Source organism: Ambystoma mexicanum, chromosome 11 (assembly GCF_040938575.1).
Source record: "Ambystoma mexicanum isolate Mex_15411 chromosome 11, UKY_AmexF1_1, whole genome shotgun sequence".
Classification (NCBI taxonomy): Eukaryota; Metazoa; Chordata; class Amphibia; order Caudata; family Ambystomatidae; genus Ambystoma; species Ambystoma mexicanum.
Window position 1 is genome coordinate 222,116,087 of NC_090934.1, and position 27,334 is coordinate 222,143,420.

At 45.5% G+C, this 27,334-nt stretch overlaps 1 protein-coding gene across 1 annotated transcript in view; it reads right to left on the reverse strand.

Annotated features, from left to right (window-relative positions):
* The window catches only part of MAP3K6 (mitogen-activated protein kinase kinase kinase 6), a 1,613,301-nt gene that overhangs the window by 52,905 nt on the left and 1,533,062 nt on the right, over positions 1 to 27,334 (reverse strand). The window contains exon 27 of the mRNA XM_069622894.1: positions 11,074 to 11,180. Within this exon, the coding sequence (XP_069478995.1) occupies positions 11,074 to 11,180 (107 nt within the window). The remainder of the gene's footprint in view (positions 1 to 11,073; positions 11,181 to 27,334) is intronic.

A 27,334-nucleotide genomic window follows, 5' to 3' on the forward strand; every position in this document is an offset into this window, starting at 1 on the left:
TCAGAAGTCTGTGGATTGCCAGCTGCAAGTTAACAATAACGAGGCTGAGGGTGGACAGGATATGTGGCTCAATGAATGGAGTAGGTCTTTCTGGTGTCTTATTGTTAAAGACATGTTCGGACTCAGACATGATTCCTCTGTACAACTGCCTTATTGAAGAAATGGCATCTCTGGGGAAAAGTTCGAATTGTTTGTTATTTTTGCTAAGACTGGAACATGAATTGATCTGTTGTAAATAATGAATGTGAAATAGGTTTTACTTTCTCTTTCCCGCCTGAGGAATTTTTATTAGCAAACTTTGTTTTATAAGTGTTTTTTGTAAAGGTTTAAAAAGGTATAAAAAAAATTAAAACATATTCCCAGTGGCGGCTTCTCCATGTTGTTTGTTGTTCGCAGCAACTGTACGTGCCTTGTGGTTCTTGTAGTGCTGAAACAAAACTAAAAGGAATAGCCGGAAATGCTACACTAAGGCACTGAATGATTGACAGTGGCACCTAGGCCGATATAAAAGCCACATTCAGGGGTTCAGTGACTGCCCCCACAACTCCCTAGCCCACCTTTGGGGTAGAATCAGCTCTGGCAATCAACCTGGTAGGCCGCCTACCCCAGGTTCGGAGTGGATCACCTTCCTCTCTGCCTCTGTTACAGTAGGTGGCACAGCAGTAAGACTTAGACTTCAGGAATTGCAGAGGTGGTGTAATGATATGAGGACACACACACAGTGAGCACTCAAATCAAATTAGACTGTAAAGTATACAAATATACTTATTACTAGGCCTGAACACATCTATGCAATATAAATAACATGTAATTAATACCATCATACTGCTACTATACACATATATACACATTCACAATGGGTCTTTTCACTAGAGAACACCAACACTTTACTTTTGAGACCGAGATGTTTCAATGAAGAAATACAGAAAAACTGTTTAGTAAAGCAAGTCATTCAGAAATAGTTGAAATGAAAGTTAAGTACTGAAAAAACAACAGAAACACTATTACCATGCATTATAAAATAAGGCCCCCCATCACTTCAAAAGTCCTTCCCTGCTAGTGCCCGAAACAGCCCCAATACGGCGGTGATGCTCGAGAGCCGAACCGACACGGCTGCTCTTCTGTGAACTCTGTATAACTAGCCCAATATCCTGATGCAATCCCGTTGCTCCTGAACCCGGATCCAGTCGGTGGACACCCAGCTGATTGCACAGGGTTCTGAGGGCCCTCGCTGCCAATTTAAGCCCTCAAGGAACCGGGGCGGTGGAGAAGCAGTGCGGCGGAGGAGGCCACTGCAGTTGGCTCCACAGTGCTGCAACAGCATCAGAGGGTTGGGTTCATCGGCCCGCTGTGCATAGACTGGCCGTGTGATGGCTGCTGCGGTCAAGGACAACTCACTATGGGGACGCTCAGCTCTGTCCTGCTGATCACATCAGTGTGTCCCCTGTTCCAGGTGAGCAAGGGGGCTGAGTGCCATGGGGTTGGCTTGGCCCTGATGGTCGCAGAAGAGTGGCGGCAATGAAATCTGTTGCTGAGCCCGCAGCTGTGATACAGACGGCAGTCTGATTCTCCCCACACTGGGATACACCATGTGTGCGCCTCTGTGTCGGACCAGGTACCTGGATGTTAGTGCTCCATAGCCGAGACGGTCAGGCCTGTAATCTGGGTGATTGGAGCCACAGGTGGGTCGAAGAGGAAATACAGACATCGTGGAGGCCAGGGGGGCCTTGAAAGTTGGTGAGGACACTACTGGGCGCGATGGCGTCTGGTGTGTGTGGCTGCTGTGGTGCTTCCGTCGGGGAGGGGACTTACAGATTTTAACTTCCGAAGGTTAGTGTTCCTCAAACACTGCGTGGGTGAGTCTCCCCTTCAAACGTATGGTGAAGCTGGATAGCCTATAAACCCCACTGCAAACAGTGACTGGAGGGTCCCTGCATTAAATATCCTCGTTGTGACTTCACGCCATGGGGAAAGGTGATACAAATCCATGCATGCTATCCTTTGATGATGGCGCAACTATGAAACAGCCCAAGACCCCAAATGCGACCCAACCGCCCCTTGAGAGAGGAAGGAGAGGAGCAGGCCCCTTCAGCTGAGACAGAGATGGATGTGAAAGAACTCCTCATGCACCTCAAAGACAGGGATTGGTAAACTCTGATGCCCTTACAAATAAGGTTGACTTGCTATAGCTGCGCCTGGATAAACACAGCACACAATTTAATGAAGCAGAGTACCGTATTTCGGACCTGGAACATTCTACGAATGAGACCACCTCCAAACTTCAAGCAGTGGAAGACTCATTGAAGGTCGTAATGGTGAAAAATGAGAATCTGGATGGGTGAACTGGGAGGAACAATATTCACTTGGTTGGGGTCCAAGAGATACAGGAGACTGGGCACACGAGTTTGTAGAGAACCTCTGCAAAGAGGTTTACGGTCCAAAAGAATTCTCATCAATGTTTGTGGTGGAATGTGCTCATGGAATCCCAGCTCTTAAACCCGTGCCTGGCCCTCCACCTCGATCTATGATCGCACAGCTCCTTAAATACAGAGTCAGGGACACAATATTAAGATCATCAAGATTAAAAGGTGAATTGGCTTATGATGCGGACAGAATATAGATTTTCCCAGATTTCTCAGTGGTCCAGGCATCCAGAAGAATATTTGCTAGAGTTAAAACGGCTCTGCAGGAATGGGACATTTGGTACGCCATGATGTATAAAGCCAAACTCTGAGTTCAGCATGAAGGGAAAGTGCATTTCTTCACCTCCCCATGGGCAGCGGGTACCTTTGTGGAAAAGATTAAAACGAAGTAGGGGAAGGGGAAAATCATGAATGGAGGAGATGGAGACGGAGTTGAACATTATGATACAACCTGAGTTCTGCTGCATCAACAGAAGGTGGTGTCAATGGCTGGGACGCTGCACAGACATAAGGTTCTGATGATCGCTGATCCAAAGCATAGCTTGGGAATTCACTTTGATGCTTTGAAATTACTTACAAGGGAATCGTCTTGTAAAGGCTGGGGTTGGCGGAGGTGCATGCGCCCCGCGTATAAACTGCTCAAGTTCTGTTTGGGGTGGATGGGTGGGTACTCGTGGGACCAATTAGGGTTGTGCCGTAAGGTGGGGTCAAAGGGATCTGTGTGGGGTATGGTACTCCTGTTGAGTTCTTATTGCCGTTTTTGTTTTTAATGCATCACAGGACGCCAGGTCTGTTCCCCGAATGGAGGACTAGGTTTGTGGTATCATAGACCGATATTGGTGGGAAAGACTAATTGTATGGTAAACAAGGTTCTTGGGTGCCGGGCCCGGTCTGGGCAAGTGCTATTAGTATGGAGGACCCGTGTCGCCGATTAAGATAGCCACTTGGAATATCAGGAGGGCAACCATCCATGTAAAACCAGAAAGTTACTATTGTATCTGAGAGGACATGCTGTGAATATGATACCCCTTCAAGAAACACACCTTAATGGTCAATCTGAAGTTAAATGGACATGGTCATTGTTATTACTCCTCATACTCCGCATACACCAGAGGTGTTGGGCTACTGATCCATTAATCCCTTGGATTCTGTATGTGCGAGGTTCGAACAGACAGGGAGGGTCGGGCACCGATTGTCTCCGGTACCCTTAATGGTGTGCAGGTTGTACTCGTCAACACATATGCTCCCAACTTGGATGACCCTGAGTTCTTTGATTGGGTGTTTCAAAATCTAACTGAAATAGATGACTCTGTGGTCCTCTAGAGTATGGACCTTAACACCGTCCTAGATCCCAGGGCAACAAGATCTAAGAAGGAACTGACTAAACTGTCTATGGCTAACCAGGCGGTGAGGGACATTTGCTTTATTTACAACCTTTTAGACATTTGGAGGTTGGAACATGTGGGCCAGCAGGAGTATACCTTCCATTCATGGGTTCACGCAACAGCCTCCCATATAGATTACATAGTGGTTTCTAGGACGAGCGTGTTACACTTTAAGGATTGTGAGATCCTCCCGCATAAACTTTCGGATCACTCGGCGGTCATTTTAGTTTCTGTGATACATGAGAAAGATCGTAGGAGGAATTGGCATTTTAAAGGAAGAGGCACTGAAGGACGGGGTGTTCCATAAAGAGTTACAAGAAGAGATCTCCTTTTTTTAGATCAATGAGGATTCAGATGACTCGAGTGGTGTGGGAGTCATTTAAGTGCTATATTGGGGGAGTATGCATTGCCTAAGAGGCTAGGATTCTCAAATTAATCAGGAGGGAACTTGAAGCCATCAAAGCCACGCTTAAAACCTTAGAGAAGGAATACCATTCATCTGGAGCTGAGGACAAGCTGGTGAAATTCAGAAAGAATTAGACACATTTTGGGAGAATGCCTTAGGAGAGTTTGAGTTCCGAAATCGGGCTAATCAGGTCCGACAATACAGCGAAGGCAAAAAGCTTGGGACATTCCTGGCCAGAATGTTGGCCATGGAGACTAAACCAAAGTACATTGACCAAATTAAAAATCAGAATGGAGACCCTAAATATGAGGTGGCTTAGAAAGTGCAAGTGTTCTGTGAATTCTTTAACTCACTATACACTTCAAAGGGGAACCTATTGGAGGGCCATGTTCAGCAATATTTAGATGAGATTGAACTGTATTCATTTTCATATGAGCAAAGGGTTATGCTGTAACAGGATTTTTAAGTCAAGGAAATGCTGGGTGTTATCCGGCCATTCCCGGGGTCGAAGGCCCCCAGGACAGATGGACTGACAATTGAACCATACAAGGCCTATGCACATCCCTTGTGCCTCATCCGCTCTGAATGTATTCAAAGTCGGTGGATCTAGAATCTTTCCACCAGCAACAATAACCCTACTGCACAAGTCCATTAAATCTCCAGTTAAATGGGCTTCCTATCACCCACTATCCCTTATAAACGTTCATAATAAAATCTGTGCGAAACTATTGGCGAATATGCTTCTCCCCTCATGCCGGACTTGATCCTAGCTGATGAATTCGGTTTTATCCCCGGACGAAACACAACATATGGTTTGCGCTGTTTCTCTGTGGCTCCTTGATGTAAAAGACCTGGCAGCGTTGCCGGTTTCAGTATTCTTGGACACTGAGAAGGCATTGAATGGATCAGTTGAGTGTTCTTAAGAAAATTGGGTTTGGAATTCAATTTATGTCCCAATTGGCTTCACTGTATAAACTCCAAGCAGCCAGAATTGCCATCAGCGGAACTCTTTCAGAATCCTTGATAATGGGAAGGGGGATGAGGCAGGGGTGCTGCTTTCTGCAGTTTCCACTGGCGAGGGAGCCACTGACCGCTTTATTGCGAGAACAGCACCTACATAGAGAAATTCAGTTATATTCCCACAAACAAAGAATATCACTATATGACGACGATATAGCGCTTTTCATCAAGCAGGTTCATGCCCACTAGCTATCAGCCAGTGTATACCTATTCCTGCCCCTATTAACAAATCCGCATTGAGGCTGCCTATAAACGTCCACTAGCCACCAGGCAATGCTTACCTACCCCTGCCTGTATTAGCAAAGCATCTAGGTTGCCAGCTCTCCAGGTCACCCAAATAATTATACTATGTATTTAACACTACTCTACACGGTTCCATTTAGAACTATCCTCAATTTGATCACCCTTCATAACATGAACACGTCCCAGCCACACCAGCTTCCGTACGGAAGCGTACCCCCTGAGCCCACCAACATGGCCACCAAACCTCGCAGCCTCCAACAACGAAACCTAAAACTTTGCGCTAGACTCCCAAGAATTTACGATCCGCTAACTAAAGTCCACCCTACCAAAAATCAACTTAGGCACACCATGCACACTACCAATACTCCACCCCATATAGACAACTATGGCCAACACCCACTACAACTTAACTGTCGAATCTTTAGAGAATCCACCTCCCCCCAAAACACCAACACAAAGATCAGTCACCCCATACTCTACCCACCCTATTCGGAATAAAAGGCGCCTTAATAAACGCCAACTCTATGGTAGCCCATGCCACTGAAATAGCAGACACTATCCTAAACGAAAACATAAATCTCCTAGCAATCACTGAATCCTGGCTCCATCCCGCAGCAGGATCAGCTATCATGCTAGCCATTCCAGACAATTACACCCTTATACGCCTGGATCGCACTACATCTAGAGGCGGCGGCCTTGCTATAATTGTTAAAAATAACCTAAAGCTAAGACTTTCCTCACCCTATAATACCAATTCCTGCGAATCCCTCAAAGCCAAACCATCATCATTCACCTGATATACCGATCACCAGGCCACCTAGGTTCCTTTGAGGAAGACCTCATGAACTTATTATCTAACAATTTAAAAAAGTCTACTCAATGCCTCATCCTAGGCAACTTCAACCTTGGATTTAATGACTTACGAGACTCTAATGCCCTTCACATCAACAGCTCCCTTGAGGAACTAGGATTCACCCAAAAGATCACAGAACCCATCCATGTTAAAGGTAGGACCCTTGATTGGATTGCCGAACATAATTGCCCAACCACTATTACCTTCATAATACCCCAGCCCTGGTCCGACCACCACCTGGTATCCTTCACCATAGAAGTCACACCACCCATGAATATTATCACCCTAGCCCCTACCGCACCTACCAGAAATAGAAAAAACATTACTCCTGAAAATCTCATCCCCCCCACTTTAAACTCCATCCCAGATCAGTCTGACCCAGCCACCATGGTAGATATGTACAATGAAGTGATGCTCGCTTCACTGGATGCTATCGCACCACTGAAGATTAGAAAGAGCAAACCCCGCCAACACCTAAATACCTGGTTCACACCTCTTCTGAAAGATATCCGACATAAGAAACATCTAAGTGAAAAAAATCTGGAGATCAGACCCCTCAGACATCAACAAAATGAACTTGAAGAAATTAGCCACACTTTGCAAAAAAGAAATCATTCTAGCTAAACAAACCTCCTACAATTCCCGAATTGCTCAAGCCAAATCTAACGCCAAAGAACTGTTCTCCATCCTAAAGGAAGTAGAATCCCCTATCCAAGTTTCGTCTCATGCCTCAAGGATAAGAACTGGTGTATAAGCATACAAAATGCCCTTGCCAACAAGATAACAATGCTCCAGGCAAAGATTAATAACAAACAAACCACCATAACTGCTAAAAAAACGTAGTAATGGCTCCACCCGCAAGACTACCACAAATACTTTACCTACTCTGCTATCCACTTCAACACCTCCCATACCAGACACCCCCCGCTTCTAATTTCGCAAAGTGTCCACCAAAGAAGTCGAGAAAGTCATCCTTACCCTTAAACCCTCCAATTGCCAGGGCGACCCATGTCCAGCACAAACCATAAAAGACGCTGCCCGTGAACTCTCACCCTTCATTACTAAACTTATAAATGCATCATTCACATCAGGTACTATAGCTAGCAACCTGAAACCCTCCTGGGTCCTACCCCTCCTTAAAAAGCAAACTTTGGACCCCTCCATCCCAACCAATACCGCCCTATACCCACCACTGTGCCATTCCTACTCAAAATTCTGGACAAAGTAGCCTACCTACAAATCCAGCACCATCTGGAACTACACCACCTCTTAGGAGTTTGTCAGTCTGGTTTCAGACCACAGCATGGTACTGAGACTGCGCTCCTAGACCTTAAGGCACAAATCGACACACTAAGAGACAAGGGTACAACGTCCCTCCTACTACTCCTTGACCTCTCTGCTGCATTCGATTTGGTAGACCACGCAATACTCTGCAATCATTTGGCAACAGCAGCCTGCTTCTCTCATGAGGCAATCGCATGGTTCCAGTCCTTCCTAGATAACAGGACAATGCGAGTCTTCTCTTCTCTAGCAGCCGCAGACCCCGCACCCATAACATGTGGCATACCCCAAGGATCATGTGCATCTCCGACTCTGTATAACATTTTCACAAAGCCCCTTTTCGATGATCTAGACGGCCTAGATATCACCTACACTAACTATGCAGATGATACACAGATCCTCATCCCATTGACGGGAGATTATGACAAGGATTTGGCGTTTGTGAACAGAGTCTACCTCATCATCCAGCATGGATGGCCTCCCATGGACTATGCCTGAATGATGACAAAACTGAACTCCTCATTCTAGGCACAGCCTCCAACATCACAAAATGAGGCCCAAATTATGACTCCTTCATAATCGACAACAACATCATTACTGTGGCCAAGGTAGTCCAAAACTCTCGGCTTCTATATAGACTCCACGCTTACCTTTGGCAAACAAGTAAATGCCATGGCCTCAGCCACCTCCTATACCTGCAAGCTAATTAGAGCAGCCAAGCCCTTTCTTACACCCAACAACTGTGTCACCCTAGCTAGAGCACTTATCTTGTCTAAACTAGACTACTGCAACTCCCTCTACATAGGCAGTAATAAATACATCACCTCCAAAATCCAGACCCTCCAAAACAATGCCCTGAGAGCGGCCCTAAACGTCCCCAAAAACGCCCATATATCAGACCTCAGGAGATCCACCAATTGGCTCTCCACAAAAGACAAAATCCTCCTCAAAACTGCATCCCTAACACACAAATGCCTTAACCACGCAGCCCCACAATACCTCATAGACAGATTGACCAGACAAACAGCCTCTCGCCCCCTAAGAAAAGCCAATTCCAACCTCCTGCTAGTACCGAGATTTAAACTCACTAAATCCGGTGGGAGCAGCTTCCCTGTTAAAGCTGCACAATATTGGAACTCCCTTCCCCCTGCCTTAAGGGAAGATCTCCCCTACCTTCCATTCAGAAGCAGTCTCATTAATTGGCTAAAAGAACATGATGCCTAATCATGCCCCACTGACAGCCCTCTGGGATCTTTTGTATATTTGTTTCGCTTTATCTGTACCATACCTGCATTTTTGTAATTTGTATATAAACCTCGACTGTACATGTACACAGCATTGTAACCACAGCTGTACTTGCCCGTGTATAACTTGTAACCGAAACATAAGCTTAACAACCCTCATTTTGCCTTCGCGCCTGAATACCCCTGGGTCTGGTGCGCAATATAAATAATAAAACAAACAAACCAACAAAACCCCAGGAGAAGGGGAAGGTCAAGTTACTACAAAGGATAACCAACATAAGAAGAACTGAGTTACAAGACACAGGAAGACATTTATGCTTGGATCAAGGTACAAGAAAGAGGGATACAAAGGACTGTATTAACTGTCCCAAAAGGGGAGACAAAACCCAAATACATTGTAAAGAGTTACAAAATCTTGTCGAGAAGAGGGCAAGAGAATATTTGAAGATATCTTACTTAAGAGAACTAAGGACTAAAAAGAGACATTGCCATAAGAGAGAGCAAGCAGAGGGGAGACATTCACCTAGTATAAATTAAGTTATTTTAAATAGTGGTCGGGTCCGTTGGAACTCTTTCTGGACCATGGACATATTCATTTGGGACTTCCCGACGACTGACTAGCACCTATAGGCAGGGATACCCCTCTAGCAGTAGCGAAATATAGGCCTTATCTTAATTCTTTTTAAAAACACCAGTAATGTTCTTCAAGTGTCTGCCTCCTGCTACAGCCCTGCCACCGAGCCACGGACAGAAATCGAGCAGGGCTCTACAAAACTTGGCCTGTCACAGTCCCAAGGCTCTTTGTGACTGTTTCCAGGTACCATACCCGTTTCACATTTGTGTAGCACTACAGGCAGGTACCACACCCCGCAGAATGCATATTGCAGACAGCGCCCTCTGCACCACATATGCACTTCTTCTGGCATCCCGGAAAATGTTGGCCACCACTAGGATCTTTTACTGCTTGGAGCTCCAGTCCTCTCCCACAATCCGCTGGTCTCAGCTTCCACAGGGAGTACACGTCACAACAAAATCAAATTGTCAGGGATAATGGTACAGAACAGTCTGCTTTCTCCTAGCAGTAAACATCGCTACTTTCCCTCTCACTGCAGGGTTGCTGTCACAGTGCTGGTGGACGCCATCTTAGGTGCTCTGAGCTCAGGGCAGATGTAGGGTTCTGCAGTCATCCGCAGCACCATAATCAAACAAACCAGCATCAAGCATAATAAGAAGCATTTACCAAACACCAGGGTATAATTTTAGGCATCCTTTTCAAACAGCCATTTTCAGTGCAGACAGACAACTGACCCCACCACCTATTTCAACCCTTTATTTTAAAACATTTCTCGTAGGGGGACGAATCCCCTGAATCATCCTGGGTTGTTTAGTAAACCTTGCTGTGCTTGGGCACTTGTGCCCATTAGTGTGGTATGTTTACGTCACTCCATGGAACAAAATGCAACAGCCACCACTGGAAGCAGCAGCTATAACGGTCCCTTTAGCAGTATTGTAAACAAGTCCATATAATTCCACTGTCCCTGCTAAAATTATGGTTGAACAGTTACCAAATGTAGAGATACTTGGCCAACAGGCTTTTTGCCATATTCTTGTACATATGGCACAAGGTAACTAGTCAAATAAACAAACAATTGTATGTAATTAAAATGACCAAAAGAAGCCAATTATGCACCATCAACTACCAAATAAACACAGTTAATGCAGACTTAATAAGGCCGTCTTGGGTCTGCATCCAAGCTCGTCAACGTGACTGGCACTGTAGAATGTCCTTCAATCCCCATACCTAATCATCGCTCTCCTGCCTGCTCTGAATTGACCTGCCACACATACTTTGCACATATAAACAGTTTTGATTTTCTCTGAAACCTACTGTTGCATAATCTAGTTTGCATGGTGTGAATGCTGGGTTTCAAACCCAAAATTATCAGTCTCCAAAAACGGTCTTCAGCAACTTAGGGAAGGATTTGCTCAGTGACCTCAGAATACTGTCAGTGGGCCTTTGTAAATCAATGTTGGTCTGCCTTGCCAACGCTGAATGTCTGGCCACAGGTGCACCGAGGGCTGATCTAGTCAGATGTGGGCAAAAAGAGTGGACCAGGGCAGATATTCTCCTATTGGCAAAAGAAAGCACAACAGTTCTGGTGTGGCGGTGGCTGAACAAAGGACAATGAATGCAGCAGTGACCCACAAGAGAACCTACCATTTCGATAGAACGGTCATTGACGCCAAGGCTCTGTAACCATGAGATGAGGGCGGGATCTGCTGCATCCATCCGATGACTCTTCATGGGACTGGACTCAGAAATATCTGTAATAATTTAGAGAGTTGTGGTGAAACCATTACACATATAACACATTTCTTCCCTCCTACATCTAGAGTGTATTTGCTCTTTTTTTAAATCTCCATCGACATTTTCTTTATCATAATATATGCTTTCAAGCAAGGCTATAAACCACTTTACTGCTGCAGCAATCTACCACTTAAATGGGGCACCCCAAATTATAAATGGTGCCGCAAGAATATGATTTTCCACGTCCTGAGTAGTAAAGTGGTAAAATACACCAACAAAACTCAATCCAATACACACGTGTCAAATCAGGCTTTCAATAAGCAAAACTCCCAACACTTGTTTTTCACTATCTACTAAGGTACACAACGAGATAACTTAGGAAAATATGGTGGGGGAGCGTAATTAAAAAGAAAGGGTGGAGAAGGGAGGGAGAAAATGACCTAACGGTGACCAAATGGTGGGAAAAAAAATCATGTAAACTCCCTTCCCTTACAACTGCACAGTCTCAAAAGAAGTCATGATAGGCAAACATATTAACCAATCTTCTAGATTCAGCTGCAGTTTACCCATCACATTTTTAATAGAACTTATTTCTCAAATATAAGTGCAATGAAGTTCCCGACTTCCTCAGCTAAAATTACTTAGATGGCCCTCTAGACCCAACTATACCACCTATTCCCCTAACGGGTCTCAGTGTCATATTTAGCATTCAGTTTAGCTATAAGACCATATCATCTTAGTATTGTGCAACCTTCTCTTCGTGTGCTTCTAGGAGCTAGCTGCACGGTTAAAGAGGGTTGGAAGGGTTCGAAGTCTATTCAGCACAGCAATTGCTGTGCTACAATTACCGCACCAATCCCTGTCACAAGATAACTTCCGCGCCATTAGGCCAAAGGCCTGCGTTACTTTCAATGGGAGAAGGACCCATTTACTTCCACATTCATTCCCCACCATCTCTGTTTGAAAGGAGGGTCGGGAGGTGTTCCCCCAAAGAAAGAATTTGCTTACTGGGTATGCCCACTAAACACAGCAGCTACTTTTAGCTCCTGCTCACCAAACCTTAATTTTGATCTATATACCTGTGCAATGCAACAGGCGACAAGTTATGTGGCTACTGCGCTACTGAGTTTATACACCTGCGACACTGCTCTAAAACCCTCACCCCCTTCAAATGTGTAACACTTTAAAGTGTAACGGTGCTCATATGTAGTGTAATTATGAAGTTTTCAGGCAATATTACTACGCAACTATGTACACTTTCACTCAAAGGATGTGTACTCTAAGTGACAGAAAGATTTAAGGCTCATTTTACTTTGAATCATTTCCTCCTCCCCATGCACCTTAATCCGGCTCCCACCCATTGCAGTACTTGAGCCTCAGGGTAAGGCCTTCGCAAACAGATTGCACATGAAGAATGTTTGTATCCCACCTAAAGGAGACTTAGAATCTCTGTGGGAGATAAACCATTTGGACAGGATGGGAAAACCAGTTGCATACAGACGTCTGTGAGAGGAAAAAGCAAAACAACGGTTAGGCAGCTTTGCAAAAAACAACCTACAGTTCAAGTACATGGTTTCCACAAAGTTAGTCCCAATTTCCTCAATGGCAAAGCTGCAGAGCAGTTTGGCTTCACTTTTAAGAGGGACGACAGGTGGCATTATGGAAGGTGCAGTTAGTCATATCTCCAGTGCTGGTAAGTGCTTAAGAATAGTATTCTATGAACGGTAAACTGTCCAGAACAGATACATAATCCATTTAAAATCAGAAGCACACATCTTTAAGGGTGAGCCTTATGTTATGTTAAAGTGTTGAAAGTCAAACAAGTCCTTCAAAACTAAAGGATAAGTCATACAAATCAGAAGTATTCCTACGAATCCCAAACTCTTATCTAAAAAGGTGGCAAGTAAACTTTCAAAGGTAGGAAATATTGTTAGATACTTATAGCTAATTTAGATGATCTTAAAAATGTATCTGTAGAGTTTAGCATGACAAGGTCAGTAGGCAGCTTGTGGCTATACTGGACACCGATCAGAGAGGGAGAACAAATGTTGAGAAGTGCTGACCACAAAGACTAAAAGAGGGGCATAGATTGGACAAAGTGGTGAGCAGTATTTAGAGAAAGGGCAGGGGAAAACGATAAGAGGAGTGAAAGTGCCCCTGCCTGGTGGAAAAGCCAGAAAAGGGGAAAAACACAGAGTGAGATGAGAATCAGGCAAGAATCCCCAATTCCAAAAGCAAAATGAGGAAATCATAAAATTAGAGTGAGAAAGAGCTGTGTTACAAAGGTTCTCCAGGGACTGTGGATCAAAGACCTGGTACATTCAAACGGGTAAGCTCAAGGGTAGGTAGAGCCTGGCAAGAAGGGAAAAACTTAGAATAGCCTGGGATAAAACTGATACCTGACCACCCCCAAGACGACCCAGCACCAAGGTGTTGGTGCCAGGTAACCCAACCCAAGCACATGCAGGGTCCCATGTTAACATCCCAGCAAGACATCAGCAATGGAGAAGAAAGACCCAGCCCAAGGCAAGAAAGAAGTGTGGGACACTAAATCCTAAACACCATATGTGACTGTTGGATCCTTATGGGCATTTAGCCCTATTGCTAGATAGAGATGGACTGTGGTCCACCCAGTAGTGAAGTTTGAGAAGGCCTCATCACTAACTAAGTTTGCTTCAGTCCTTGCTCCCTATTTAGTACAAATAGCTTTTTGTTTGCTGTCTCAGTAGGTTATACATTAATCCAACCCTACCTCATGAAAAGAAGAGTAAGACTGGTAAGAAACTTGTGTTCAGTAGTCTGTGAATCCCCCATGCCTAACAGTAGGTACTCTTAAGAATTAACTGGGGTTCCTCTAGTCACACACACACAATGGCCAGGACTTCGGCCAGCACTCCAATAAACATTCGTCACCAATTAATAGTTTTGGCTGCCATCTAAACTTCACTTTAGACCTAGCTGTGTGACACAACAGAGCATTTTTAAAAGTCATAGGGGAAGAACACAGTGAGTGGAGGAGAGATACAAGTGAGCAGGGAGCATACAACGGGGAAGGGCAGGCAATTTGGCAGCAAGAGATCTAGAGTCAACTAAAGAAGGAAACTAGTGTGCGGGGGCAAAGTGGGCATGGAGCAGATCACCCAGTCTATGATTAAGTGGTGAGTGGAGGGGACGAATCTGGTGTTGAGGGGAGGATGTTCCAGAGTCTGGCAGTACATACAGAAGGCCCGTCCTCTGGTTCTTAACATCCCGCACTGGCACAATTCAAGCCTGCACATGTCTTTACTTCTGGTGGATCGTGGGCATCTGGGAGATGCAACATTTTCATCTAGGTAGCTTGGGGACTGCTGGATGATTTGAAGATGACACATGCTTGCAATGATAGCAGTGGTGTTTGATGAGGGATGGGGTGATGTGGACAGATTTTCAGAGTACTTTGAGGACTGCTGCAGCATGTAGGACACAGCCCAAAAGGTGCCATGGTATTCCAGAAGGGCATTGCCACCATCCAGGTGGGAGAGGACCAAGTTGTTTTCTGGGATGATGGACTTGAGGAGTGAAAGTTGGTACCAAGCAGTTTGCGTCTTCCTTGCTATGTGTTACTTGAAGCTTAGGTGTATGTTGATGTGGAACCCAAGGGAGTGTGTGCAGGTGGGATGCGACCCCACAGGGTTCATAACGGACAGTCACGTCTGCATGTGAGGGTGTTCGGTGTTGTTGGTTAGCAGTACAAATGTGGTCTTGGAGGAGTTGGGCTTCAAGCAATCACTGGCATCCAGGACTGGGTCAATGTGTGACTGGCCTTGAGCCTGTGGATGCAGGAGATCTTCAGGTAGGCCTGCGTGTTTCATCTGCATATTACTGCGTGATGTGTGAATCCAGGAGGGTTCTGTGCAGTTCCATGGTTGAACCAGCTGAGGATGATCTTGCTAATCCCATGCAGCGATGTAAATTGTTGGTGAGTGTCTGGTGGTCTACTGTGTAGAATGCTGCTGAGAGGTCAAGGAGAACCAGGAGGCATGCATGACCATCATCACCCTGATGATAGCCATTTCAGTGAGACATCTGACTGACGCCAGATTGGCTGGACTGAATGAGGTTGTTGGGGTCAATGTGTTGGAGGAGTTGTGTGGGTATTGCTTTCTCAATGATCTTGCCTAGGAAGATGGGGCGGTTGTTGCGGAGTACGCCGGGCTCCAGTGTTGATTTCTTGAGAAGTGGGATGATTTGTCTGGTTTCCGAGGGAGAAGAGAAGGTGCCTTGAGTGAGGAAGCTGTTGATTGCCAGGCAAGGAAGGAGCATGATAGTCGGAAGGATCTCGATTATGGAGGCAGAGAGGATGTTGTCTATGTACAATATGGTTTTGAGGGATTCCATGGTGATGATGTAGTTTTCCGGCAAAGTTACTCACTGTTTAGTCCATATTTCCCCCTCTTCCATATTCTTTTGATGTCCCACAGAACAGGCCGAAGCATGCTGCATGTGCACACTACTGTGCACCGTATGGTATCTGCCCCATGGCCGGTGCCCAACTGGCAGTTCCTTTCTGTTAAGTCATACATGGAAGTTATTAATAGCGGGGGGTTGGCTATGATGATAGCCAGGTTTTTGTCAGATAAACCAAGATGACCATACACTAGCTCCTCAGGTACCAAGCCGGCAAAGACAGCGGCTGGAGGTTGGGGTGAAGCACTGTTCCTTCCGGTTGTTGGGGTATGTCTGGTCAGATTGGCAACAGCCATGGACCCCTATGTGTTAGGCTTTGTAGGTCCAAATATCATAACCAATGTGGGGCCACAATATTATGTAGCAAGCTGTAGAATGCTTCAGCTTGCGCAGAACCTTGGCAATCAGCAGGATATGAGAGAAAGAACAGAGACTGTACATTCCAAGAAAGTAGAAATGCATCCGCCAGTGAATTTGTGCCCCTTCCCTTCCAAGATGTGTACAGCGTGCACTTCTTGTTTGCATGTGTCGCAAAGAGGTCCACTAAAAGCGCCCCCAGCCTTGAAAAATTGTTGTAGTGCCATGTCGTTGATCTCCAACTCATGTGTAGCATGAGTTAAATGGCTGAGGGCATCCACACCCTGATGTTCTCCTCTCCTGGAAGGTGTGGAGCTGCAGGCAGTAGTTTGTGCTCCAAACACCAACTCCAGATCTCTATTGCCAAAAAGCATAGTTTCCGCAAACATGTACCCCCCCTGCTTGTTTAAATAAAATATTGCTGTGGTATTGTCCGTGTAGATAAGTATGCACCTCTATGCCAGTTCTAGGTAGCAAAGCCTATGGCCAGAAAAACCACCTTCAACTCAAGGTGTTGATTCTGATCTTCGACTCCTCAAAGATCTTGGATTTCCTAGGTCCTAATAACTGTTCCCCATCCCGCTAAGGAAGCATCCGTCACCAGTTCCCACATAGTCGCATGTGGCATGAACTGTACGCAAGCAAGGAGGTTCTGCTCTGTCATCCACCATTGCAGATCCGCATGTAGGGAAACTGGAGCCCCAATCTCCCGTGACTGAGGTTGGGTGTCTTGACACCAGTATGTTTTAGATGAAGTTGTAAAAGTCATGTGTAACCAAAAGGGAACACATTTTACAGGCCAGGAAAGAAGCACATTGGCTTCCAGTAAAAGAATGCATCCTTTTCAAAACTATGGTATCACACAACAATGCCCCTCCGCTGACACCGCCCTTACCTATCCGAAAGGATCACCATCAACTCATTCACTAGATCCACCAGATCCTACCTAACCAACCAGCTATACGTACCTACCTTCAAAGTAGTAAAGCCGGCGGGTCAAGCTTTCAACACCTAGTTCCAAAAAACTGGAACGCACTACCCACCACCCTAAGAAGTGAAAAATCCTACACCACTTTCTGTAAAGTGCTGAAAACCACACTCTTTAACTAACCAGCCTGTTTTCTCACCCTCCCACATCTGTAGAATGTATGTAACACATATGTTAGACTGTCTTAAGGCAATGAACCTACTCACATGATGTAATGATGTAATGTACTCCTCTACTGAATGTAACTACCATATGCTATGTTGTTTTGTACCAAGTTTTGCATTCTGTAACAAGCGCCACGATGTGCGCTATACAAATTCAAATAAATAAAATAAATAAATAAATTAACCTGGCCAGAGGGATCATGAGAATGCATGATGCCATAAGGCCTAGGAGTTGCTGAAATTCTGTTGCCGGTAATGAGGTCTTCCTGTAAAATTCACTTAAAGTTTCCTGAGGTTCTCCAGCCAGTCTGATGGCGGATAAACTCTGCCCTTTGTGCAGTCCCAGTTGATTCCTATGAACTGCAATCTCTGTGTAGGTGCCATCATTGGATTCTCCAGATTCAGTGTCAGGCACAGCCCGTATGCCTGCTACAGAACCAACGAGATTGGAGTTGTCCAAATAGGGGTAGTATCCTACTCCCTGTAAGCAAAGGTGTGACAAAGACATCCATCACTTTCATTAAAATCTGTGGTGCCAAGTTCAGACCAAATGGAAGTACTTTGTACTGGTAGTGAGTCCTTTGTACGGAAAATCAAAGGAATTTCCGGTGCGGTGCCCAAATTGGTATGGGTATGTCTACATTCTGAAGATCCACGGCGCATAACGAGTCCCCCTCCAGCAATGCTGTCAGGATCTGCCCTGAAGTCACCAGCTTGAATCTCACTGTGGAGAGACAATCATTGAACTTCAATAAATCGAAAATCCCACCTTGTCCTCCTTTGGGAGCGCAAAAAGTATCCCTGCACCAGATTCTCCAAATGAACCACCTCTATGGCGTCCAACACCTTTAGCTTCAGCAAACCTTCTAACATGTTTGATGAAAATTGTTGGGTATGGGGAGGTGGGAGGGGATGAAGGCATTGGAAGACAATAGCCTGAATGCACTATTGACCAGGTCCATGGGTCTGAAGTTATGACTCTCCAAGCTGGTAAACGGAGGGAAATCCACAGGCATTGTATGCTGATGGGCCAATGGAGTGTCAAACTTTAGGTTGTCCGTCTGTGACAGTGTTGATTGTAAGAATGTGTTTCCCACCCTCATTTTCTTCTTGAGGGGCTTGCCCTGAGACTTGGCCCCTTCTGTCCCCGCCTTGGTTGTGGACGAGCAACTGCTACTAGTGCATTGCCGTTACTGGTGATACACGAATGTACCAGTCTTCTGTACAGGTCTGTAAATTGCAGACAGGCTTATTGCTGTGGGACTGAGTTTTTTCCTTTGCCAACTTTTCATCAGTGGTTGGATGGAAAAGGTTTATGCCATCAAAAGACAAGACCTGCACCTTTTCCTGCATGTCATTGAGTAGCTTTGTACTTTTTAGTTAGGCCCTTCTACGCAGATCAATACCCAGGGACATGCCTCTCGAAGCAGTGTCAATGTGCGCCGCTGCCGCCTTTTCCTCTTGTTCATCTTCATCCTCTTCTGCATTTCTTGTTGCGATTTATGTTACCTGAGTGACAGTTTATCCATTTGATCCCTGGGGCAATGTGAGATCCGTAAGGGTGGCATCCCGTCTGGTGTGCACGCTGCTGTTTCCACTGGAGTGGGTGCTCTTTCTTTCATTAGGTCCTTGAAGACAAAAAAAACTAATGTCTGGGCATTGCAGGAAGGTACTAAAACACGTAAACGATTCCTCTGCCTCACCGGTAAGTGTCCAGTGGCCATGTAAGGCTGTTGTGTGCGTGCTTGTTTGGTATAGACCCCCTGAAGTGCATGCGAGAGCCCACCAGCATGGGTTGTAGAGCCAAACATCTATCCCATGAGGGGGCTGTCCAGAAGACATGTGGATTAAAAGCCCTGCACTGTGCCTCGCTTGATACAGTTCTTTGGCTGGATCTCCTGTGTTTGTAGGGATGGACCCCTTGTCTCTACCCCCATCATGCTTGGCTATTCTGGGGGCTTCACAAGGCAGCAGACACGTGCCTCTTGCGGTGCTCTCCCATTTTGGACACACTCACGTGGTGACCGGTCTTATCTGGGTTACTTTCTGTGCTCGTGTGTGTGCATGCACCAGGATTTCTCCCCCTCTCCTACTTGTGGCTCACAGTCCTTGTGCGCCCACAGGGATTGTATACTCACCAAAGGGAAACTCAATGTCTTCCGAGCCCTGGTTCTCTAGGCGTGACTTGCAATAGCCTCATCCTTAATCTTCCTTCCTCCACTCTGCGACCCCTTCAATGGTCTCAAGTAATATTATCCCCATATATATGGTCGCCGTACATAATATCGCCGGAATAAGGTTGTGGCGAGATTATATGGGTGACCATATATATGGGAATAGGGGCAGCAGAAAAAAAAAAAAAAGCAAAAAAAGGGTTTGCGGGTTGCAGGGGTGTCCCCCGCATGTTCCATGCAATAATGTCCCCACAAAAAACGGCCATTTTTCGGGAACATTTTTGCATGGCGATATTTTTGAGGGGACATTATTACATGGAACCCCTTCAACTAATCTAGAATAGAGCAACAAGACTTATCCTTGGCCTTAAGCCCAGGGACCACGTCTCTCCTGCCCTAAAAAGTCTTCACTGGCTCCCGGTTGTTGCAGGGATTAAATTCAAATCCCTCTGCATCATACACAAGGCTTTCTGGGACTGGGGTCCTCATCAAAACAGGTCCATCCCTGTTCCTCTAAAACCATTAAGGACCACATTGACACCCTTGCGCCGGCCCAAGCTGATTTCTGCAACCTCTCCTTTGCCTCTGGCTCTTTGCCCACCCCTCTTAAACACTCCCTTGTTCATCCTCGCCTCAAGAAATCCACTGCCGATCCGTTATGTCTGGCAAACTACCACCCAATTTCCATTACTCCCTTTTTGGGCAAGCTCCTGGAAAAGCTGGCCATCTCTCAGCTTAATCTCCATTCTGACTCTGTTGGCTCCCTCCATGACCACCAATCTGGCTTCAGAGCTGCCAGAAGTACGGAAACTGCTCTCCTGAACATCCGTGAAAACCTGCTCTCCAACCTCGATTCTAATATTCCCTGTGTCCTCATCCTACTTGACCTCTCCTCTGCGTTCGACACGGTCAACTATACCACCCTGCTCAATCGCCTTCGTGACAACCTCGGTATCACTGGTCAGGCTCTGGCCTGACTGACCTCTTTTCTCTCTGATGGACCCTCCCAGGTACAACTTGGGTCCTTCCTATCTTCTATCTCCCTCTCCACATGTGGTGTCCCCCAGGGGTCTATCCTCTCGCCCTGGCTGTTCAACCAATACCTGGCAACTCTCACTTACTGCATCTCAATGTTCTGCTCAACTTTCCAGTGCTATGCTGACGACATCCAACTCATTTTCAGGCTTCCTTCAGCCTCCTCCTCTCCTTCCCTCATCTCTGATTGTCTAATCGCCATTAAAAATTGGTGTGCCGCAAATGATCTATGTCTAAATGCCAACAAGACTGAGATCCTCCTTATTGGTACACCATCTCCATCCTTTCCTCTCACTCTCTGGCCGGCCTTCCTTGGCTCTCCACCCACCCCCATTGGCGCCGATAAGAACCATGGGGTTATCTTTGATTCTACACTTTCCTTCTCTGCACACATCTCTCCAAAAAATCTAACTTTCTACTTCACCTCCTTAGAGGTACTCTACCTTTCCTCTCCTTCCCTCAAAAGCTCACCGTCTCCCAAGCTCTGGTTCATTTCAGACTGGATTACTGTAACAGCCTCTTCCTAAATCTACCTGCCTCCACTTTCCGCCCTCTACAACTAATCCAGAACAGGACTGCAAGGCTTGTCCTTGGCCTCAAGCCCTGGGATCGTATCTCTCCATCCTTGAAATCCATTCATTGGCTCCCAGTGGATGCAAGGATTAAATTTAAAACCCTCTGCATTGTCCACAAGGCTTTCTGGGGCCTGGGTCCAAAATACCTTCAACTATTCCTCCGTAAACACCTCCCCTCTCGAGCCCTTCGCTCCTCTACTTCTAACTCCATCATGGTTAGTCGTTTTGCAAAAAAACGAGCTGGGGTAGATCCCGGTCTTCGGCTGCAGCCTCCCTAACAGCCTCCTGGCCACCTTGAAACTTGAGAAAAAACATCTTCGGTTCCGGACACTTCTCAAGACCTTCCTCTTTGCCTGTGCCTTTGCCCCCCTTCTCCCCAGTTGATCTGTTTCTTCTCATGGCATTTTGCACCTGGCCACCCTCTGTTCTTTCGGGCCCAGGTACCTGCTCACCCTGCCACCCTTCTGCACTGCCTCCAGGCCACCATCTGCACTAGGGTTCTGTATCTGTACCCATACAGTCCCCCTCCCACGTTTCTTCTGCACTTATCAGATATACCTTTGACTAACTTTCACCTGCCACTTGCTGGCTGCACTACCATGGTTTAAAGCCCTTATTTATTATTTATTCTATTTAATATTTATTTATGTTTTCTCTCCTCTGCTTTGCACTTTCCACTCCCCCAATCCTCTCCTCTTTTCCCCCATTTTCCTTTCCCATGCACTTGCACTTTCTTAAATGTCACTGGGCCTAGTAAGATCACTGTTTTTTCAGTTTTTTTTTTCTCTGCCTTGTTCCCCTCCCTTTTTGCCTGGTCGCACTCTGAAACACTTGTGTACGAGTGCGATATAAATAAAATATAATTTTATTTCATTTCACTATCTGCAACTCTCTCTTACAAAATACTCTCCTTCTAGACCTCTACGTTCCCCTGGCACCAACTCCTTGTGTGTAAAGCGGTTCGCCAAACAGTGAGCAGGAGGTTCTCTTTCCTCACCTGGATCCCTATGATGGAACAACCCCCCCTCCCTCTGCGTCTTGAGCAGCACCTTCTCAAATTCCCAAAAGCACCTCAAGACTATCCTCTTCTCCTCCTCCTTCCCTTCTTTGCTACTCTGCTAATCTCTCAGTTGCTGTGATTGGTGTCTTGGACCCTTATGCATTCTCTAAGCCCTTGACCGCACACAACCAATCTCTGTCTACCTTCAGCACTTGCCTCGGCACCCCTACTGCACTGGAGACTTGCACGTACCATCCATGGTGGTACCAGGCTGTGTAGCACTTACCTTACCTCGCACTTCATCTGTGTTTCACCCACGGGCACAGGCCCCTAAGCACCTACCCCACTTCCCTCTTCCTTGCTGCACTTGCACATACTGAATACTCACAAGGGTTAGTAGGTTCATGCTTCCCTTCCCCCCACTGTTTTTTTGAAACATTTTGTGTAGTCTCTGTATTTGTATTTACTTCAATCTCATGTTCCCTCCCTGTTGCCCTGTGGGCGCTTTGAAACAGGATTTATTTGCTGTATAAGCGCCTAACAAGCGATCAATACATAAATAAATGAAATAAATGTGCTACTAGGGAAAACTTAAGAAATGCAGACCAATAAGCCCTGCAGAACCTTGGAAAGCTGTTGGGTGCACATGTTTAAAAAGCCCCTAATTTCTGTTCCCAACCCAAGGAACTAATAGAAAGCCATTTAGTATCCAAAGTTCCACAATACAACCTTAGTAACATCCATGGGGTGGTTAAATTTGGCTAAGCCCAAAAGACCCGTAAAGTGAGACGAAGATACTGGAAAGTCATCACAAAACCTGCAAGCCCAAACCTAAATAATCTATAGGACTTCAATATGACTACTTGTACCATTTTCAAATGCTATCATGGCCTCTCTCCTCTGTATCTTTCCTCCCGTACAATAGCTATACCCCTCCCTGCACTCTTCGCTCTCAGCAACTCCATTTCCTCGCTTCTCCTAAGCATCCCTCTGCCCCTTCACGATTCTGTTCTTTCACCCTTCTAGCTCCTAAATTATGGAGTGCCCTTCTTCCTGATATCTGCTTTCCTTCTTTGCTCCATGTCTTTCATGCCCGTCTGAAAGCTCATCTCTTGTTCTCACTTTCCTCTACTAAAACTGTTGTCTGCAAATGTGAACATCTAAAATTTTACCATACTTTTATTATTTTTGTAAAGCACTTTGACGAAAGCTCTCAATAAATGCAAATCGAATACAAAAACAAATATGATCTTCTGACAAGTCTTACTACCTTATCACCAATTCAGAAAATACCAATTCAGCAATTACCATGGCCAGCTCATCAGCCCACGATGTATATATATCTAAGCTTTGTGAAACCCAGTGTATTAATCACAGACAGTGGCTTGCATTTGTTGTGAAAAAATGTATGTACTCTTGACTGAATAACTGGCTCACATGGACCATTGTGTAAAATGTGTATATTGCTGATTTGAGTAACAGGTCATGTTATCCAGCTCCTTGATGCCTCTGGGCTTAGCGCGCTATACAAATGCAAAAATAAATAAATAAAGATGACTCTAAATCAAAGATGTAGGCTAGACCCATTTCAAATCAAGCCTGCCAACTTGCTACAGCTCAGAACCTGGGCTTTTATAAAGTCAACTAACAAGTCTCAAAGTGTCTTCTCTATCTATTTCACTTTCAGCTAGATTTTTTCAAAATTTAAAAAATAGAAAACAGTGGCCCAGCAGACAGGGATCCGCCCAGTTCTAATTCAGGTCTTCAAGAATCATCTTGTAGAGGAGCAGGTAGATGCCTCTTTTCTGGTCCCTTCCCCCCTCACCACCAACTTATTGGAGTAGAACACAAACAGCTACAATTGGGAACACGTCCACAAGTTTATGCGACAAGTCCATACCGTTCGATTGTATGAAAGACAATATGCACTCAAACAGCCTTTCAGAAGATACCCTCATGTTGAGAGAGTGGAAGGATGCTGCCAGGAAGGGTGCCCAATACCAAGATTTGAGGATGTGATTATGAGTAATATGGATGAACTCTAAACAATGTCTGAATATGACAGAATGAGGTCATGAAGGAGATGTATGAACCTATGCTGAATAAATATGAAAATACTTAAAACGGACAATATAACTGAAGCACAAAGAGAAAAATGTACCTAAAGACAAAGTAATTGTGACTGTAAGAAGATGAAATAATGTGCTGACCAATAACTGTTAATACGCTGTAACACAAGGTAGAAAAGATACATAGAAGCTTGCTAAAAAAAGGTATACATATGAGCTTAGGGCCCTTTATGAACGTGCATGTAATGGATGGGATCACACAGAATAACTCCAAATAATCGAACCAACTCAGGAAGATGGCAAAGTACTGTTTTACTATCAATTGTCTAAAACGGAGTTTATAAAGAACATCAACAGACGTATGTTAGGGAGAATTCTCCGTTTAGGCTGCATTTCCTAACCTAGTGAGTCCCCCAGCAGCTTTGCTGCATTTCTGGAGTTTGTTTTTTTCTCCTGCCAAGAGTGAGACTCTTTTTCTCCCACTCTTGGACATGATTTGTGGTGTTCCTTTGACTGTTAATGTGTTTTATGGGCTATGGAGCCCTTTACTCCATAGGGTCTCATGTGTTTTTACTATGTGTGTTACACAGCACCCTCCGTGCAGTGACACAGGGGTGTCATAGTGACACCCCACCATAGACTCCATACCCTGGGACTGACTACTGTCTCCCAGGGCATGTAAAGTCACCATTGGCTTTACTAGTCCCAAATTATGAACAGAAACCAGTACAAACCATCATATTGTGGACGTACTGGTCGGGGCAATTCGATTGCCCCGGGGTTTGTTAGTCGAGGGGGCACGTCTCCGTCCCCCCTGATCGAGTTTTGGCTGGTGGCAGTGGATACTACTTTTTATATTCGACCGCGAATATATCTCAATGGGATTTTCCCATTGTTCGAGGCTACCAACTTTAATTATTTAATTCTCATAGCCTCGAACATACCGCCGGTTTATTTATTTAATATTAATTCGCCGGTTGTTATTTTTTGCCAGAACTCGACTCTAAAATGGCGTTTGTGTTCTCTTCTGTGACTCCAACCCAAGTCGAGCCCTTTGTTCCACATTTTGGCGGGCTTCTCCACAGAAGCCTCCAAAAGTGGTGCCCCTCTGTCTGGGTACCACAGGGGGTGTGGGAGGGGGTTTAGGCACCCTGGACTGAGTTACCTTGGTAACTCAAGTCGCACTCTTGTGTGATTGGCCCAAGTGGTGAGCCGGCCGGCTCACCACTTAGCATGTTTGTTTGACAGCTAGGCTGAGTGAATGGGGGTGTGCTGCATAAAAGCAGGACTTTTGGGACTGCAACTTTAGAAGTCGCCACAGGACCTGAGAATCCGATGAGGGAGAAGCTGAGCCGACCTGCTACGACGACACCACCGGTGGAGCCCTGCGGAACAGACTCGCCACTTCCCGACGACAGAGAACATCTCCCGGCTGGAGAGTCTTCTTCCCCTGACTGGTGGGCACAACCAGTTTACCTACTTTTCCTCGCATCCCAGGACGCCTTGTGGTCGAATTGGCCGTGCCAAGCACCCCGGCAACCGGATAGCCACTTACCACTGGACCGCGAATAAAAGGACCGCTCCTTTTAACTGAGAACTCCGCGGCTGGTTTCTTCCCTGGCAGTGCAACGGACTCCTGTCTTCCTCCCCGACGAGAGCCTCTCTTCCCCCGGACGAAGCACCGACTTGCATCCACTGCCAAGAACAACTGCCCCTGCTGGAGTATTCTCTCCACTTTAAGGTACCGTGTCCGCCAGGCCTCCCTTTCTAAAGATTGCTACAAGTTAATAATAATCCCTTAACCTTCTGGACTGGGCTGGCCTCCTTGACCATCTAACTGGTCCCTTTCTTTTGGTCCAACTCTTTCTGAACCTTTTCGAGACTTTTGTGCACTTTTCAACCGTGTGACCTTGGACACATTTCATTCTGATCCTCTTAAAGTGGATCCGGCTTTCTGAACTCTAACTTTACGGTTTGACTCTGCCTTCCTCTCTTGCTGTGTTCTTTTGAAAGTGTTGGGATCTGTTTCAATGTATGCTCTGCCTTTCTCTCCCTTTTAAACCAAATTTTTAGAGTGCCATCTGCGTTAAGCGCTCACCACGGTCTGAAAATAAGTTGGGCTTTACTTAAGACTTGTCTAATATTCTTTTAAGGGAGTGTATATCTTTTTGTGACCGTGTTTTTGAACTGCTTAATATTAGTGCCTGTGTGTTTTATTAGCTGTGGTTTTAAATAAATAATTATATCTCTTTTAGACAAAGCTCTGGTCAATGTTTGCTTGTTCTACTGTGTTCTTTTGACCTATTGTGAATACTCTGTATACTACCTAACTCTTCTTGAGGGAAGTCTGACTGCTCAGCCACAACTACCAAGTCAATCTGTGTGGTACAGACTGCAACCAAGAGGGTTTACTGCCAAACACCTGTAGTCTTAAATCTTTTGCAGTGGTCCCAGAGGGAACTGCACAGGTTTCTGCCTAACAACGTACGCTCAGGTTCTCTCCGTGATCTTTTCACAAAATCATAGTTATATATCAACAATGTATCAGGGGTGACGTCATACTAGGTGGCAAATAATGAAAAGTTATCAAAGATCGGGATTGGCTAACAGGAGAAATGTAAGTATATTATCTATAGGGACTAGGATTGTGATTGGCTGCCCACTGTCAGGTGGACAATATATGCCTACCTCTAAAACATGTCATCTTCAGAAACATAAGATATGCAGTTTCTCATTGGTTTTCAAACTATAAGGTCCTTCGTTTATGTGGACCACTACAATTGGTTGGCACGATTGTGCCAGGTCTGGAACATTCGGTTCACTTAGCAACACGTAAACTCAGATCCAGGTGCCGGGAGATGGGGTATGACACTACCTCCCCCACCCAATTATCCCAGCATCTCTCATCACCCATGCCTTCTGCCATGAAGATTGTCTTTGAACTTGGCCTTGCAAAAGTATCCTTGTCTTCAGAATACATGGTAGTGCGAGCACTCACTATCGTGTCCTGGGACTTCAGTCTGAACTCTATCCTTGGCTCACTTAACAGGAGACCACAATCTGGTCTATTTTGCAGGTTTTAAATGCTCTAAATGAATTAAACTTGGCACTCTTGGTGTTCTTCCTTTGCACCTTGACAGGGGAGGATTCTTCCTCCTCACGTTAGCTCCTTTCCAGAATAGATAGCCGACCGTAGCTGCTTCAGTCTTGACTTCAGGCCAGACAACCTCGCCTTGTAGCTCCACAATTCTGCTTATTCTTGTTTATGACACAATTTTCCCTTTCCTCTTCATGGGTCCCGGCTTACTAAATTCATAATACCGATGTCCAGCTTCTATATAATGGCAGCTTTGCCTGCATTCT